General features: G+C 54.7%; 1 protein-coding gene across 1 annotated transcript in view; it reads left to right on the forward strand.

Moving 5' to 3' along the window:
- The window catches only part of EXTL1 (exostosin like glycosyltransferase 1), a 47,185-nt gene extending 30,084 nt beyond the window's left edge, over positions 1-17,101 (forward strand). Inside the window, exons 2-11 of the mRNA XM_027832990.3 lie at positions 5,995-6,088; positions 6,708-6,815; positions 7,797-7,916; positions 10,803-10,935; positions 11,022-11,140; positions 12,145-12,240; positions 12,579-12,665; positions 13,896-14,056; positions 15,140-15,296; positions 16,582-17,101. Of these exons, the coding sequence (XP_027688791.1) occupies positions 5,995-6,088; positions 6,708-6,815; positions 7,797-7,916; positions 10,803-10,935; positions 11,022-11,140; positions 12,145-12,240; positions 12,579-12,665; positions 13,896-14,056; positions 15,140-15,296; positions 16,582-16,770 (1,264 nt within the window). The 3' untranslated portion in view covers positions 16,771-17,101. The remainder of the gene's footprint in view (positions 1-5,994; positions 6,089-6,707; positions 6,816-7,796; positions 7,917-10,802; positions 10,936-11,021; positions 11,141-12,144; positions 12,241-12,578; positions 12,666-13,895; positions 14,057-15,139; positions 15,297-16,581) is intronic.
- The last annotated feature ends 402 nt before the right edge of the window (positions 17,102-17,503 follow it).

The following is a 17,503-nucleotide window of genomic DNA, read 5'->3' on the forward strand; positions in this document are numbered from 1 at the left end:
CAAGTAATCTGGGTTTCCCACATTCCAGGCGACTGCCCTGACCACGTAGCTATTCTGGGGTGGTGCTCTTGCTCCCCCCCCCCCCTCCCCAATTCTATCCTGGACCTGAGAAACCTTCTGAATGAAGTGGCATTTTCCAATGAAAAAACATTTCATCAAAAACTTCCCATCCGGCTTTACTCATAACCCTTCCTTGTTCTTGTCTCTTTCCTCTGAGTTCTTTGGGACAGGGACTCTGGCTTCCTGTGTGCTGCAGCGTCTGGCCCAATAGGGCCATGATTTCAGCCGGGCATCTCGGCGCTGTTATCATGGTATTATTAAAGGTGATGGGTGTGACCAAGCACGTTGGCCCACAGTGAGCTCGCATCCTGTCTGCCTTTCGGGGGTGTTGCTGAAGTCATAGAATCACAGAATCATAGACTTTACGGTCAGGAGGGACCATTATGATAATCTAGCCTGACCTCCTGCACAATGCAGGCCACAGAATCTCACCCCCCTACTCTGGCAACAAACCCCTAACTTATGTCTGAGCTATTGAAGTCCTCAAATCGCGGTTTAAAGACTTCAAGGGGCAGAGAATCCTCCAGCAAGTCACCCGTGCCCCGTGCTGCAGAGGAAGGCGAAAACCCCCCAGGGCCTCTGCCAATCTGCCCTGGGGGAAAATTCCTTCCCGACCCCAAATGTGGCGAGCAGCTAAACCCTGAGCATGTGGGCAAGATTCACTAGCCAGACACCCAGGAAAGAATTCTCTGTAGTAACTCAGATCCCATCCCATCTAACATCCCATCAGAGGCCACTGGGCATATCTACCGCTAGTCCTTAGCCACAAAACAAGGATTGGGATTCCCAGCATCCCTAAGATAAAAAAATGCGGCCTATGATTTACATTTTACAAACATGGCTGCCCTCCAGGAAGCAGCGGCAAAGGGCAGGAGCCAGCAAAGGAGCCGTCCCAGCCCCTTCCCCTTCAGGATGTGGAAAAGGCAAATACGCTCCTCTCTGCTGTGTGTCTGGTCCCTTCCACTGCACCGTGGGGGTGGAGGGGAGGCATAGAGGGGGCAGTTCCTGAGCTCTTACTGCAACAGGCTTACAGACTTCTGCGTAGACTTCTGTGCCCTGAAGCCACGCCTGCTTCTGACCCCCAGCTGGTTAGGAACGGGGGGCCTGGAGCCACTGGCAGCACAGACTCCCCATGTCCTTGTCCCACAGTGTTGCAGCTGGCACAGGGGGGCAAAGAGGGACCCTTGTGTCCCTCCTCTCTGTGCATGCAGGCAGGGCCAGTTACAGTCTGAACTTTTCTCAGTAGCAGCCAACAGGACAGCTGTGTGACGCTGTCCCTGGTGCCTCTGGCCCCTCTGAGTGCAGGCCACATCTCCCTTTCTACACAGCGTTCTTATTTTTTATACTGTGTTAGCCCCCCGCTCCCCCAAATCATGGACCAGGACCACACTTTGCAAAGAGTTGTACATCACACTGAGGATCATGCTTTCCTGTGGCTCACTGAGGACCCTCCGATAAATGATCCCCTCCTGCTTGACAAATGTCTTCTATCATTTCCTCATGTATCACGCCTCGCAACTCAGCTTGTCGGTGTACGCTTATTGGGTGAGCAGCTTCCCGGGATTCAGCATCACATGGAAGAAGAAGGGCTCACCTTTCCTTGAGGTCTGTAATATCACAGTCCAGATCTGAGGGCTCTCTGTGGGAACAGGGCTGGGAAGGAGAGAAACTCCGGCCAGGACAACGCTGAGAGAGTTAGGAAAGATGAGCAGAGTCTGGTTTAAATAGGGTGGGACTTGGAAGTTCCCTTAGGGGCTGATGCCACTTGAAGAGCCTGAACCTGGAAGTTGCTGAGTGTCTCCTGAGAAGGACTGAATGGCCTTAACCCTGTTGGCCTGTATTAGATAGTCACCTTGCAGGATCGGGCCCTGAGCATGGTTCTACTAAAAACATCACAAGAGATAGAGGGTCAGAGGAACTGCACCTACTCCAACCCAGCATGCCGCCATGGTGACACAGAGAAGACAGGATTTGGCCCTCTCACCCCTGCTGGGGATTCTCCTGGCACAGGGGGCAGGAACTCCCTTGTGGGCAAAGAACCAGCGTAGTTGGCTCCAATACCATGCAGGCACTCTGTTGGCCCCTGAGGACTGTTGCCAGATGGTGCAAATTGGAGCAGCCCCCAGGCTGCTCTAACCTATGGAGGCTCACAGGGCCCAGCGGAGAATCAGGAAGTTGATTACAGTAATCAACTATACCACCCACTGCACTGACTGGAAACTCAGCACAGCAGAAAATCTGGCCCAGTATTTTGAGCTCCAAGAGTAACTTAGAAGGGTTTAAGAAATACGAATACTGTCACTTGTGCTCTCAGTGACACCAGAGATTATGGAAATTGAGAGAATTTGTACTAATTGGATTTACTTTGACCAATCGATTCCAGTTCTTTGCTGTTTGCATTTTACTCAGCTTGGACTGTGGAAACAGCCTGGTCAACTTCACTCCGGTTTAAGTCAATTGCACTTTCAGGAGCAGGAGGCTGCAGGGCCGGCTGGGTTGCCAACATAGCAGAGGAATGTTTAGCTTAGACAAAATATTGTTTTCATTGGTATTTAAAAAAAAATCAAACTTCATGAAACCATTTGCATTAATATTAGGCTTTACAAACCTAAACGCTGGGCTTCAATTGGCCGGGCCATTGTTTGTGTAATGGTGACAACCATACAACCAAGACTGGTTGGGGTTTTAATGAGCAGCATCTAACTGATACACAAATGGGCGGATGCTGCCAGGCTGGCTTTCTGCATGCGTCTGCTCATTGCTGGAGGCGATGTGATCCGAGTCAAAAGCTCCAGTGTAAAAACTCACCACAACCTCCACACCACAGAAACCACCCTGGCATTTGGCACTAATTGCCCCCCTCTGGTTGGCAGGCTCTGGGGTGATGCTGAGGACTGATCTGACCATGAAAACTGAACTCCCCTTTTATCCCCAGAGGGTGGTCTGTTTCCAGCTCAGAGCTGAGGCATGCTGGTAGCAGGGGGCGGGGGGGAGGGGGAAATGCAGCAGTGAGGGGAAACTGGCCTGATGCAGATCATATTGTGCTTGTTCTGTGGAAACATAAAGTACTTCAGTCTCCAGGGCTGATCTTCGACCGACTCTTCACCACACAAAATCAAACAACTACATACCGGTTCTTAAAACGCAGCCCAAGTGACGCTGATGTCTGATGAGAGTTCTGGACTCTCTCCCCTTCTAGGGATTTTCCGGGCATGGAGGGGTGGGCATTCCCAAGAGTGCATATAGCCAGTGTAAGTGGCTTCAATGCCATCCTTTCCGCAACCCTTGCTGCAGGGGGCACTCCATTGGCAGGTGATCCTTGGAGGGCTGGGTTCTCAAAGCTTTCCAGACTGTGACAGGACCTCCCTGTTAAATCTAGCTAAAAGGAAGGGAGGGTGGACAGCCCCCAGGTGGAGAACCCATGCCATAGGCTGCAGGGCTGGGGCGGGGGAGGGCACTTTTTGGCTGGGCCAAACCAGAGTGACCCTGTGCCCCTGTGCACCAGGTGGCAATGCCGCTCATTCAAATGTAGAGGGGGTGGGTGTAGGGGCTTATGAGCCGGTGGCAGGTCAGGCGGCAGAGGAAAATCTGTGCTCCCTGCCACTTTAAATGGGACTCCGCAGCCCCTGTCTAAAACAACATACAGCTGAGATAGGCACAATAGGTCACTTCTGGTCACTCGGCCCCTGTCAGGGCTGATTTCCCACTCTGGCACTCTGAGTGCAGAAGGTGGGGGCCCGCAAGGAGTCTAAAAATTAATACCGGCTACTCCAGGCTTATATTAAACTTCCGAGGTTACAGCTTTTCTCTGACCTTGGATGGGTAGATGCTGCCACCACCCAAGTGCAAAAGACCCCTTTTAGGACCCAGGAAGGCGCTCCTGGGAATTCCTTCCTGGGGGGTACCCTCAAGCCCTTTCACCCCCACTCCGGGGAAGAGCCGAGAAAGAAAACAAAGGAAATCAGCTGTTACCACCAGCTAATTAAAAAATGTGCACAAACCTCTTAAGACACAAAAATTCAAATCCTGTTCTTAAAAAAGGTAAATTTTATTAAAAACAAAAACTCAGGCTATTGCTAGATTTTAAAGGAGCAATTTCCAAAAATTAAGCACCAAAACTAGCTTTCTGGGGGGTTCAGCTTGAAGGTTACAAGCAAACAAAAGCATCTGGGGTTAGCACAGAGGAGTCCACTAGCCGAAAGAAATAAACCTGATCGCGTCTTCCTAGACATTTCCTGATCGACTTACATAGCTGAGTTTTCAAATAAGCAGTTTCTAGGTATGATTCTGATGATTTCATACTTGGCCCAAGCTTCTCACAGTTCCCCTCCTCCCCGGAGAACAACAACAGACACAAAGGGGAAGTTTTTCCCCAATTTTAAAAAGTTCTAGCCTTCCCCTTGGCTCTTTTGGTCAGGTGCCCACTCCCTTTCTTTTACCTATGGACTTTTTTTTAACCCTTTACAGGTAAAGCAAATAGAGAACAGCTACTAACAGGGATTTTATAGCTAACTGGCTGGCTGGGTGTTCATAAAAGGGAGCCCCCTTCATTTATCACAGCCCCCGACACCAGGGTGTCTGAGCACTTCACAAGCACTGATGAATTTAACCTCACAACACCCCTGGTTGGTAGAGAAGTCTCATTAGCCCCATTTCACAGATGGAAAACAGAGGCACAGACCTGCCTGCAGTCACCTGCGAGTCAATGGAGGAGCCAGCCACTAAATCAAGCTCCTCTGAGTTTCACGCCAATGCTTTTTCCACACAGCCATCTCCACTCCAGCATGCTGTGGTCATATGCCTGGATGATCACAGGCCGCCTTGCCGGAGGATCTAAACACACTGAGACCCAGGAACACCTGGGTTCTCATCCCAGCTCAGACACTGACACCTCTCTTTAGCCTTGGGCAAGTCACTTAGTTCTACCTCTGTCTCAGCTTCCCCCTTTGTCAACTGGGGACGATGATAGTGGCTTTGTGCGTGGGTGCATGGAGGGGGGAATCCTGAGGGTTTGACAAACACTAAGGCATATTAAGCTTTCCGAGGCAGCCCCCTCTGGGGATAAGAATGGAATTTAGGTTGTGAGCTTTGAGGCAGGGACCATCTGTTTGTCCAGCGCCTAGCGCACTGGGATCCTGGCTCATCACTGGGGCACCCAGGAGCTATGGTAATACAATCATAATAATGTAATGCTTAGCCCTGCCTTTCTTGGCTTTGGTTTCTGAGTATTTATTTACAGCATTTGTGCTGTCACCACACTGAGGTCATCGGCTCCGGCCAGTGAACCAGCTGCATGTGATGCTGGCTGGCACGCCTCTAAAAGAGATCTTTGTGGCCCCAAAGCATCTCCGCTACGTGACACCCGGCTGATAGATGGCACATTATCGACTGCTCCCTATTCAACAGTGTCCAAAAGACCAGCATGGTGCCAAACATTTTCATCCTAAATAAATGTAACCATCTCGTTAATGCCCCTTCATATTACTATGGCAGTGGTCAACCATGGTGCTGTTACACGTAGCCTTACAAGTTTCTTTTTTTTTTGGCAGACAAGCGTTTAGTCTTGGAAGAAACTGCTGTGTTGTGTTTTGTGATGATGTTTCTTTCTGGGGGAGCTGTAGCAAGCAGCGGGGAGGGTGCTCCCTGCCTTAGTCTCTCCAACTGGACTCAGTTCTGGAGGTGGAGGTGCTCCCTGGCAACAGCGCTTTGGTATTTGGGCTCAGATTTGTGACGGAGAGGATGCCTGCATGCTATTTGTGACCACCTCTGTTCTAGGAGTGACGTATATGAGTCCTCGAGGTCTTGCCACTGAAATACAACCACAGCGCTGAGGACACTTAAGTCGACAAGGCGGGTGGGGGAGCTTTGTGGCACATGGAAGGAAAAGAGAGCTCTAACCACAGGTTTCTAACCAGAGCTGCATTTTGTTCCCAGGTTTGACTATCAGGAGTTGCTGCACAACTCCACCTTCTGCATCATCCCCCGCGGCAGGCGGCTGGGCTCCTTCCGCTTCCTGGAAGCGTTGCAGGTACCACTGCGGGCAAGACAGCGGGAAATGTCTGTAGTCAGTCCGTGAATTTCCCTCCTCACCCCAATCCCAGGGCACAGGAGCCTCTGAGAATGGAGAGAGAGAAGCAGGGCAAGAGCCTGTGGCTTCCCGCACCCCACACACTTATCTCAACGTCTCCAATTCTGCTCCTCAGAGATCAGTGCCCCTTCCCCCTCCTCCTTCCTCTTCGCTCCTTCTACCCATCTTCTCCTCTCCCACTTCCATCCCCCTCCCTGACACCCTCCACTCCCCTACCCCCATCCCCTCCCTCTGCCGCTAGCCCTTCCTGTCTATTCCCTTGGTAGAGAAGCAGCCATCAGGAGGTCCCTGAGGAAATCATGCCTGCCTTGGGCTGGCCGTGAGCAGGGTTAATGCTCCTAGGTCTTGGACGAAAGCAGTCTTTGAAAGGGGGCTCTCTAGAAATTATTTGGGCTTCCAATACCACTAGCCAGCTGCTGTGCGCCTCCCTCGGGCCTCCTGTTTCCCCCACCCCTGTCAGACCCAGCGGCCGGGCTGTCGGCCCCTGAGCTGGTGGGTACAAGGCTGACTGGCCTGGGTCTCATGGGCGCGGTTTTCTGCTTGTTTCTCATCCATCCAGGCTGCTTGCATCCCAGTGCTGCTCAGTAACGGCTGGGAGCTGCCGTTCTCCGAAGTGATCGACTGGAGTAAATCGGCCATTGTCGGGGACGAGAGGCTCCTCCTGCAGGTAACGCAGCGCCTGGCACAGGGTGGCACAGCAGACAGTGCCATGGTGTGAAGTGCCTTTCGTTCACAGCACCGGAGAATTACTGGCCATCGGATCTCCCTGTTCTGGTGGTGGACGGGTGGATCGCCCCTTAGCCGACGGCTGCAACAGAGCCGGACAGGGCAGCCAGCCATCAGAAATTGGCCGACCAGTCGTCCCCTCTCCCAACCCTTGTCCCCTGTCTCCCGCGGCAGATGTGTCCTGCCTCACCCTCCCACAGCTGGCTTAGAGCCCGCGCTGCTCCCACTGAAGTTTGCTATTGACTTCGGGGGAGGGCAGGCAGGACTGGAAGGCTCATTAATACCCCACAGGGGCGGCTTAAGGGAGGGAGCTAGAGAGGCGTTAATCAAAGGTCTGAGGGGACACCAGAGAAACTCGCTCATTGCTGCAAAATGCATTGCCTGCAGGTAATGGAAAATGATGCCTGGCTTGTGCCCTTGTCAGCGCAAAACAGTGGATTTGTGTAGGCCCTATATAAACAAGCCTGCTGTGCACATCTGCACGGAACATTAAAGGCTAGATTGTACCTTTAGGCTCAGTCCTGAGCAAGGGCTGGCATTTAAGCTCCCCCCTGCCAGGAGTAGCCCTGGGAGGAACAAACCCCTTCCCCCTTGCTTTGGGTGTGTAATAATTTGCTACTGGCCTATATCAGCAGCAAGTTCCAGTGAGCCCCAGGACAGCTCAGCTGTGCTGGCTGGCACGCTGAGGGGGAGAAGCCAAAGATCCACCTACCCACTCCCCCACACCTGCTCCACTGGGGGTGGTGGGGTGGCTGGATCGAGGCCTGGTTTTGCTTAAAATGTTTTTAACCCTCTGGCCAGGGTTAGGGCCTGGCTCCCCAGCGCCACAATCAGAAGGAGACACTTTGCCTGGCTGCATAAACCTTACTAACCCCGTCCCCTCTCTCTGTCTCCCCGTTTCCGTGGTTTTTGTCCTGCTCAGATTCCTTCCACCGTTCGCTGTATCCCCAGTGACAAGATCCTGGCGTTCCAGCAGCAAACCCAGTTCCTGTGGGAAGCATATTTCTCCTCCGTGGAGAAAATAGTGCAAACCACCCTTGAGGTGAGCCACAAGATTCTGGTATCTCTCTCACAGCAGCTCCCTCGGTGACCGTTCCACGTAGTTTGGGTTTTTTTAAACAGGCAAGCAGCAGCAACAACAGCTGGGACCAACAACAACAGGGTGGGGGCAAATCCCACCCTGTCTGCATCCCGTAGGGGGAGAGAGCAGATCAGGGCAGAGGGATTGGCACCCGCTCAGTGCAGGAGTGAGTAGATGGATGGGAAATGTATCGCTACGACAGTGCCAGCCACTAGGGGGCACTGTAGGGAATGGGGCAGGAGTGCTGGTTGTGGGGGATTGCCTAGCTACTCCAGTCCCAGCCTCTCCCAGCAGGGTGCTGTGGGGTGTGGGGCAGGGGTGCTGGCTGATGGGCTTGCCTAGCTCTACAAGAGGAGCGTGAGCCTGTGTCAGCCTCATTGGGCAATATTTTAATGGACTTTTCTGCACAGGGCTGGGAAAGGCTCAGAGCTCTGGTCCCTGTGTTAACAACTGCGATTGGACAGAAGGATGAATTTGTTCAGCTAAATGGAAGGGGACAATAACAGATGTTGCCCACGGACCTGTTGCCTTCTGGCTTCAGGGCAATTCAAATCCCTACTGTCTCCACTCTGGGCACTCGAACTCACATTTTCCTGAGTCGCTCAATGGAAAGAAAAGACTTTAACTGGACATAATAAGCAGGATGCCTTGACCACAGGAAGCCAGCTGCCGCACAGCATCTACCAGGGCTTCCCAGCTCTGCCCCATGGTTGGCTTCTAACCCAGTTTCTCCCTGGAGTGGAACATGGGCCATTAGCCCCTTGTCTGCAGAGAGACCACTCTCTTCCTTTCAGGCATCGCTGGATGGCTGTGGATAAGCCAGTAAAGAAATAGGTTCTCTAGCTCATTATGTACCAAGCTTCCTTCTCTTGTCTCCTTCTCTGCCTTTACCCTGTTCTCCTCCCCTCAAGACCACAGGTTCAAATCTCACCCAGCTCAGTTATGACCAAAATTGACTATCTGCTGGCTCTTCAGCGGCACCTGTGAAATGAGCCTGGGGGGGGTCTCAGCGCAGCTCCCAGTGGACAGGTTTCCACCCCAGAGAGATCATCCCAAAAACTGATGATCTCAGCAAGGCCAGGAACTCAAGCAGACCCAGGGCCAAAGTCATCCTCAGTGTAACTCCACTGCAATCAACGATGTTGGTGTTGGTCCTGCTTTGAGCAGGGGGTTGGACTAGATGACCTCCTGAGGTCTCTTCCAACCCTAATCTTCTACGTTGCACCAGGGATGAATTTGGAACCCTGGTGCTCTCTTATCTATCCCAACAAGCCCCTGACACACGGGCAGGGCAGGACGGGGGAAGCTTGCCCTGCCTTTGCCCTATGGTGAGGCAACTGGTGGGCTGAGATCGCTGGCCAACATCTCATTGTTTCCTTGAACTGTGCAGTGCTCCCTCCTCTCTGTCTTTCTCCCCCTGTTATCTCTTAGCTCACACTTGCACGGTGAGCTCTTTGGGGCAGGGGATATAATTCGTTCTGTTTGTACAGTGCCTAGCAGACCAGGGTCCTGGCGCTCCTGGGTGTTACCACAGCACCGTACATAAATATAATAGTCATAGAGTATCAGGGTTGGGAGGGACCTCCGGAGGTCCAACCCCCTGCTCAAAGCGGGCCCAATCCCCAACTAAATCAAATAATCAAATAATAACAGAGGCCTTCAGGCCCCAGGGCCATCCATGCCGCCCCTCTGCCGAATGCTAAATTCACACACAGCAAAGCTGTCAGGCTGTGAGTCTTTCGAATGGCATTTCCCCTTTGGGAGCAAGACCCGGACTCATCGTTATCTTTTACACAAAGCCTCCCATCAGAAAGGAGAGGTGCGCGATCGTGTCACGATCCAGGGCTCAACGCCCGCCGATAAACAGCAAAGAGTTTGACATCTGTCTGTCATCGTCATTTCTGAGCAGCCTGCCGGCATGGGCCGCAGGGAGGCCGCGTCTCCCAGTTATTCCGGTTGGGTTGGAAGAAGGAAGTGCCAGGAAGTCTGGTTTTGTGCCGTTTCCAGCCCTGTTGTTGCTGCTCAGCAAGATAGTTCAAAGCAGAACGTTTGGCCGCTCGGCCAAACCAAAACCTCGACTTTCTGAGGTCTGCTCATTGCTATAAATAGGGAGCGAGGTCCAGGGCCAGATTTTGTACCCTTGGGGAGGTGCCAGCTCGCCCCATTGAAGTCAGTGTGCCAGCATGAGCAAAGGGCTCAGCATCTGGATCCAAAGTGCCCTGAAATCCTGGGGGGGCTGGTTCATCTCAGGATAGAGATGGGAGATCTAGCAGTTCAGTTCTAGAGCCCATCTTGGTTTCAGCCCATCTCCTAGTTACGCATTCAGCCTGTATTCTGCTTCCACTCACTGGTGTAAATCAGGAGGAACGCCACTGAAGTCAGTGCAGTTAGCCTGGGGTAAAGCTGGTGCGGCAAGAGAATCAGGGATTTATGCATTGACCACTGTACAGTATAAGCAGGACCCCACCCACCACCCCAACTTTCAGGACTGAGGGATGGTTTCAGATGGAAGCCAGGAAAAATTCAGTGACAAAGTCGGGCAAATTGTGGTGGATTTGAATCAGTTTCATGCTGATTTGAATCTCAGGGCAAAAACTCAGGGGTATGATCCCTCCCTCCCCAAATCAACCCCCCCCCCCAACTCTGTTTGCAAAGCTGCCTGGCCAGCCAGGTCCTGCCGCGCTGCAGAGTGCAGCTCACCCTTTGTTTGGGTGACGTTGGGAGGCCTGGGTTGCATTTCCCCAGCCCCGGGTTTGCAACTGGATGTTGTCTCCTCTGCTGAGCACTGCTGGCTTGATGCGCCTGCTTGCTGCTAGGGTGATGAAAGCAGTCTCTATCTCCCACCAGATAATAAAGGATCGGATATTTCGTCGAGAATCCCGCCCCAAGTTCTTGTGGAACACCCTGCCTGGGGGGCTCCTGGCTCTGCCGGAGTATTCCACCCACCTCGGTGACTTCCCTTTCTACCACCTGCAGCACGGTAGGAACCGCTACCCCCGCCCACCCCGGGTGTGCCCTGGCGCTTCCCTTGGGAACCCCTGACTGATCCGATCTCTCCCTTTTCAGGGTCCAGCCCCTCTGGCAAGTTCACAGCTTTCATCCGGGCCGTCTCCCCTGTGGTCTCCCTCTCCCAGCCCATCCTCAAGCTCATCCAGACTGTCTCCAGATCCCAGCACTGCGCCCAGGTCAGGGGCAAAGGTTAAACCCCCTCCCCCCCCCAGCCACGCTCCTGGGTTCTAGCGCTGCGGAAGAGAAGGCGAGGGCCCAAGCTACTGCTTTGTTCTCCCTGTTAGAACTAGAGACAGGCCCGAACCAGATACCCCTGGGCTTTGGGAACATTTGGATTGGATCTGAACCCCTCTCCCACTGAATTGACTGGAAGGGCCCCCATTGACTCCCGCAGGCATTGGATCTGGGGCCATGGTGCCTTAGACCCACTTCTGACAACGGCACATAGAGACCCAGAAAGCCTTGGAAAGGCCCTGGTAGATCAGCAGAGGTGCTGAGCCCCCGAACCTCCACCAGAAAGTCAGCCCACAGCTGGCGGAAGTCAGCATAGCTCCATTCGCACCGACGGAGCAATGCTAATTTACACCTGCAGAGGATCTGGCCCCACTGATTTCAATGGAGCGATGCCGAATCGCCCCATGTGCGGATCTGACCCACTGACACCTATGGCGTGACACTGATTTATGCCAGCTGGGGGATTCGGGCCCATTGACTCCAATGGAGTGACACCGGTTCTGGAGCTGGCCCCAGCACCTCTGGAAATCAGACCCAAAGGGTTTATCTGGGGCAAAGGGATGGGAGAGAGAAGAGTTTTATGTACCTTTATTAATCACCCTCTTTAACTAGACCTCGCCCCACGCCCGCAGCCCCAGGCAGGAGCGTCCAGCCTAGGCATTACGATTTTTAATTTCGAGCTGGGAGAGTACTTCCAGGCTCCAATTAGAAGCTATTTGCATAGCAAGTAGAAGTTAAAAGCAGCCACAGGTGAGCGGTTGGGCCCCTAGTGACGCCCGGGTTTGTTTGATTAAAGCGAGGGTGGTAGCTCCGTGCCAGGCTCGAACTTTCCAGCTGGGTGGGAGGACTGGGAGGCTGTGGGTTTGGGGCACACCCTCCCGCCCCCTCCCAGACACACAGAGCCACCCACATGTGCTGACCTAGGCGCCCTCGGGTTTGGTTTTAGATCCTAGTCCTGTGGAGCTGCGAGAAGCCTCCCCCACCGAGGGGGAAATGGCCCCAGACAGCAGTGCCTTTGACAGTCATTCACGGCCGGCGGAAAGTAAGCAGTCGCCGGGTTGGTTTGTTTGTGGGCCTGCTGCCGCGGGATTTCTCAGGCGGGACAGGGAGGGCTGTGAACGGGCTATGCACCCCCCAGTGCATGGTGGGGCTGCTGCTCTCCGCGCTGCGGCAGCCCGGCCCTCCCAAGGGCCAGGGGAACGTGCGGCCAAAGAACCGCAGCCCCGATTTGTGCATCAGGGAGCGGCTCAGCGGTGGCCCAGCCGGGACTCAGCAGCAGCTGCCCGCTGCTCTGCGCTAGCCTGCGCTCTCCATGGGATGGGGAAGGGGCGAGAGGGGCTCTGGCCCCTTCCCTGACTCTGCTGTTCCCTCTCGCTCCAGGTAAGCGACCGTTTCTTCCCATACTCAGCCATCGGGACGGATGCGGTGCTGAGCCTGGATGAACACACCAGCCTGTCGACCAGCGAGGTGAGACCCGGGGCTGGAGGGACCTAGATAAAGATGCCTCTTGGGAGAGCAGGGTCTCAAGGGGCTTCACAAGCTGTCCACGGATTAGCCACTGGGCCAACGGGGCCTATCCCAAGCGGCTCCAGCCAACCGGGGGACCCTGGAAAAATGAGCGCCCCCGTGCCCCAACTCACTCTGCCCGCCCGGTGTTCCTGCCCTGTCCGGCTCTGCCAGCCCAACCAGTGCTCTGACCCCATGGGGTAGAGGGTGGGGTGGGACTGCAGGCAGAATGGGTGGGGCTCAGGGCCCCACAAAACCATAATCCGCCTCTGTACCCAGAGCACCATGGAAAGTGCAGCCACCTCTCGGCTGGAACGTGGCAGGAGTTCAACAGGGCACAGCAGCTCTACAGATCGTGTGATGTGCCGAGTGCCCTCAACTCCCAGGGCCTGCTAAAGAATGCTCACCATCGCAGGATCAGGCCTGAGTTGAGGGCAGGAGGGGCAAATAAACTATGGTGGGAATAGACCCTGTAATAATAATCAAGCTAGAATCTGGCCAGGACGTTGGGGTTAATGCCCCCCTCTTACAAAAAGTGCCATGGCCCCTGAGCAGCCAGAAGCTCTGCTTTACATCTCTCCAGCACAGCACCCCCGCCAGGTCATTGGCACTTACCACGCTGGGGCACCAGATCTCCCAGGCTAAGCAGGGCTGGGCTGGCTGAGTACTTGAATAAGAGACCTCCAGGAAAAACCCACATGGCAGCATGCCACCTGCTGAATCACCCACGTCTCTCGCTGAGACACCTGGCTGTGCCCGGCAGGCCCTCCACCCAAGTACGCGCCCGGCCCAAGGGTGCTTACCGCGTGTGATCCAGCAGGATCACATGGCAGCAGGCAACCTGACTTGCAGGCGAGGATTGAGGCATTGCGTTTCTGGTCTTAGCTGGTTGGGGTGTGGCTTGGGGGAGAGGATCCATGTCCTTAAAGGGAGTAGGGAGGTGCAGGTTGCATGGCACAAGGCGTCGAGGCTCGGAGAGGTACTGAGGATGTTTTGAAGATGTGCCCGTTCTTCGCAGAGAGTAGCGATCGTGGTAAAGATCGAGTGGGTCAAATCCAGACGGGCTCTCTCCTAGCCAGGGTAGTTCTGCTCTCCGCAGTGTTCTCCTCCAAATGATGGAGGCGTTTGTCTCCGGATCTGCTGCTAATCGGCCCTGCCCTGGTGGTGAACTCTCTCCGTCTGGCTCCCCAGGTTGACTTTGCCTTTGTGGTGTGGAGGAGTTTCCCTGACCGCATCGTTGGGTTCCCCATGCGGAGTCACTTCTGGGATTCCAACCAGAGCCAGTGGGGCTACACCTCCAAGTGGACCAATGAGTTCTCCATGGTTCTCACCGCAGCTGCGTTCTATCACAGGTAAAGCACCTTCTCCAGAACTTCCGGCCTGAGGGTCCCAGGCAGAGTGAACGCTGGAGGGCTCTCTTCTTCCACCCAAAAGCTCCACTGGAAGATGAACTAGCTTGAAGCCACCCAGTGGTAGGAACCGTCTATAGCCCAGACATGGAGGCTTCAGTCATAACAGGCCTGGGGTTAGATAGCACCTTCCAGCTGAGGATCTCAAAGCACTTACCCTCGACTGAGACGGTGGCTGCCATTTGCTACGTGTCTGTGCAGCGTCCAGGACAACGGGGCCCGGCCTGGCCATGTGCTGGAAGTGGTCCTGCAATGTAGTAACGGACTAATCGAGCCCCATGCCCCGGGAAGGAGTTCAGTAGGGCTAACCTGCTTTGGTCCTGCTTTGAGCAGGGGGTTGGACTAGATGGCCTCCTGAGGTCCCTTCCAACCCTGATATTCTATGATTCTATGAACCTCCATTTGGACACCAGGACAGGGAGGGAGACCTAGGCCAAGCTTTTGAAAAAGAGGAGGCTAAAGGTAGCTCCCTAAATCCATAGGCAGGGACCTGAAGAAGTGGCCGGGATGCAGGGAGTGCTGAGCACCCAGCCCTGTGCATCCAGGAGCGCTTCGACTGGTGCCCGTTTTAGAAAGTCATGGCCTGAGGGTCGAGGGCGGGAGGAGAACGTGGGTCTCCTGCTTTCAGCTCACAAAGAGCAGCCTTCATCCGTGCCACCGAGTGGCCGGTGCATTAGCCTGAGCGTCCGTGGCTGGGGAAAGTCCTCTGGAACAGAGGAGAGGCGAGGAACACAGAGCGAGGACAGGGCCTGTCTCCACCCCGGCCTGTGCCGCCACGTGGAAGGAGAGAGCTGCTGGGACTTGCATTGTGACTGTAGGAGGCCTTTGGCCCATGGGACATGCTCTGGCCACCCGCAGCCTTGGGGAACGGGATGGTCCCTCGGTGGCAAAGCCAAGCACAGCGGAAATGTACAAGCAGGTCCAGCAGGCTCATGCTCTTTGAGACACCCCTCCCGTCTCTTCCCCCTCCCCCGCCGCAGATATTATCACAGTCTCTGCCTTGCTCCCCCCCCCCCCGCCCGCCAGGTATTATCACAGCCTCTTCACCAATTACCTGCCTGCCAGCCTGAGGAGCCTGATCGATCAGCTCTCCAACTGTGAAGACATCCTGATGAACTTCCTAGTGTCTGCCGTCACCAAGCTGCCTCCCATCAAAGTGACCCAGAAGAAGCAGCACCAGGAGGTAGGGAGCTGAGAGTGGTGCTTTGGGGCGCCACCGAGACAGGAGCGTACCAGGCATGGGGGGGGGGCATAGAATCCTCGAAGTTAGGGTCCTCTTGGGTCCCCTCGGACAGTGCGGATGGGTCCTGCTGCCTGGGCCCCGGTGCCCTGCCCTCTTCAGTCCTTAATGACTTAAGCAGCAGAGCTGCCTTGTCCCCGAGGGAAGACATCCCGCACCCGGGTAGAGCTCACCACTAGGCAATGTTTCCCAATAGCCTAAAACATCCAGGCCTTACCTATTAACCTCGCGCTGCTGCTCAGTGCCATATGCCCAGGGGCCACCCTAAATATTTCCTTTACGTCCTCAGGGCTTAGCCCCTTCCAGCACCCGCAGAGAGCTCCGTCTGCTTCCCACCCAGCCAACCCGCTTCAGAGCCCTCCTCCTGGGGCAGCGTAGCTCCGGCCCCCGGGCCTGCGGCCACGTGCAGAGCACAGGGCTGGGGCAGGCAGGCTGTGTGTATCCTGGAGGAACCAGTCCCAGCTCAGCTCAGAGACTGCTGTGCCCTGTGGGGCAGAGGGAGGGGGAAGGAACTGGAGATGGGCAGTCCCCTCAGGCCAAGACAGCAAAATAAAAGACAGATACTTACCAGATGGGCGGGAGGTGCAGATTGTAACTGTTAGGTGCAAAACGTTCCCCCTAGAGCTGCAGCAGCTTGTTTCTCCCAGATTTAAAGGGCCAGCCCCAGGAAAGGCATTCTGGGAAAGGCTCCTATCAGAGGGCGACCCCACTGGCCACTGCTTCTACTTTCCTCCGGGGCCTGGTGTTAGGCCACATCCCCTACAACGAATAACAGGAGCAGCTGCAACACGGCTCCCCTCAGGGGGTTCATTGCTCGGGGTGGGATCTCTCAGAGAGCTGGGGAGTGCCTGGTTCTCCGGCTTGTTCAGGGCCAACCTGTGATGTAGGTGGAGAAGGGAAAGCCGTGGAAACTCCCAGCTCTCCCTCTGAGCTATCAGCCCCTTAGCTCCTGCACCTCCACTTCTCCTCTCTCCTTGCCTGCGGTTCGCTCGCCCATGTGTTCTGATCACAGTGCTCCGTCTACCTCCTTCTGTGGTTTTGATGGCTTCCCCTCTCCCTCCTTGGGGGCTTACAAATGAGCTATTGGGTCAAATCCCTCTAATTTGGGGTCTGCTCCTCGTCCTGCTGAAATCAATGGCAAAACCACCATTGTCTTCTTGGGAGCAGGATAAGTCCCTAAGTCTGTGCAATAGCCCTGAGCACTCTCTTCTCCTCTTGCGCCCCGCAGAGGTCTAAGAGCGCGGCCGTCTCCAGCGGGAACCTGCAGTTCTCCCAGCGCCAGGACTGCCTCAACCAGTTCGCAGCCTGGTTTGGCTACATGCCACTGGTGCACTCGCAGCTCCGCCTGGACCCCGTGCTGTTCAAGGACCAGGTGTCCGTGCTGCGCAAGAAGTACCGGCACTTAGAGAAACCCTAGCGCCAGGGAGAGCCCAGCGGAGCCCTTGGGAAGCAAAGCTGGAGAGGAGGCAGCCGCTGTGCTGGACGCATTATTCCCATGCTCCTAGGATACCGGACTGAGCTGGGATTCCAGTGCTACAGACTTTAACGTTACTGATCTAGCCACGCGAACAGGAATCCCAGTGGGGCCTGGGGCAACATTCCTTGCTTAGACCTCCCTAATGCTGGGCTCTGAGCGGGATACACTCACGTTAACGGTAGCTGGCGAGATACTGGAAGGAATTTCCGTCTTTATTGGGTTTTACCAGTACAAATAAAGGTTTCCAGGGATGCTGGGCGCTTCCATTTCTTGACCTGCCTCTGGAGTCTCAGCTGGGTTTGAATGTATATGCCATTGATTGTCCTGGTGACAGCCACAATCCCTATTTCAACTCACCAGAAATACAGGAGCAGAAATAGGGTCCTGTGGAAGTGCGGGAACACAATCCAGGGATCATCCCTCCTCCTGCTGCCGCTAGGGGTCAGCACCTGTCCGTGATACTCACGCTGGGGAGCTGTTGTAATGTTTGCTGCCCTGTTAGGAGTTTGATCTTCCATGAATCCAAACTCATTTAATCTGGAATAGGCATCAAGGGTCTGTTTTATACCCATGCATTGAACAGCTCAGACTCAGCACAAGGCTGAGAATGAAGCCCAGTCATCCTCCAATCAGCAGACAAAACTAGTTATTGTCCTCAGATAAAAATAACCAT

This window comes from Chelonia mydas, chromosome 19, assembly GCF_015237465.2.
Source record: "Chelonia mydas isolate rCheMyd1 chromosome 19, rCheMyd1.pri.v2, whole genome shotgun sequence".
In the NCBI taxonomy this organism is placed as follows: Eukaryota; Metazoa; Chordata; order Testudines; family Cheloniidae; genus Chelonia; species Chelonia mydas.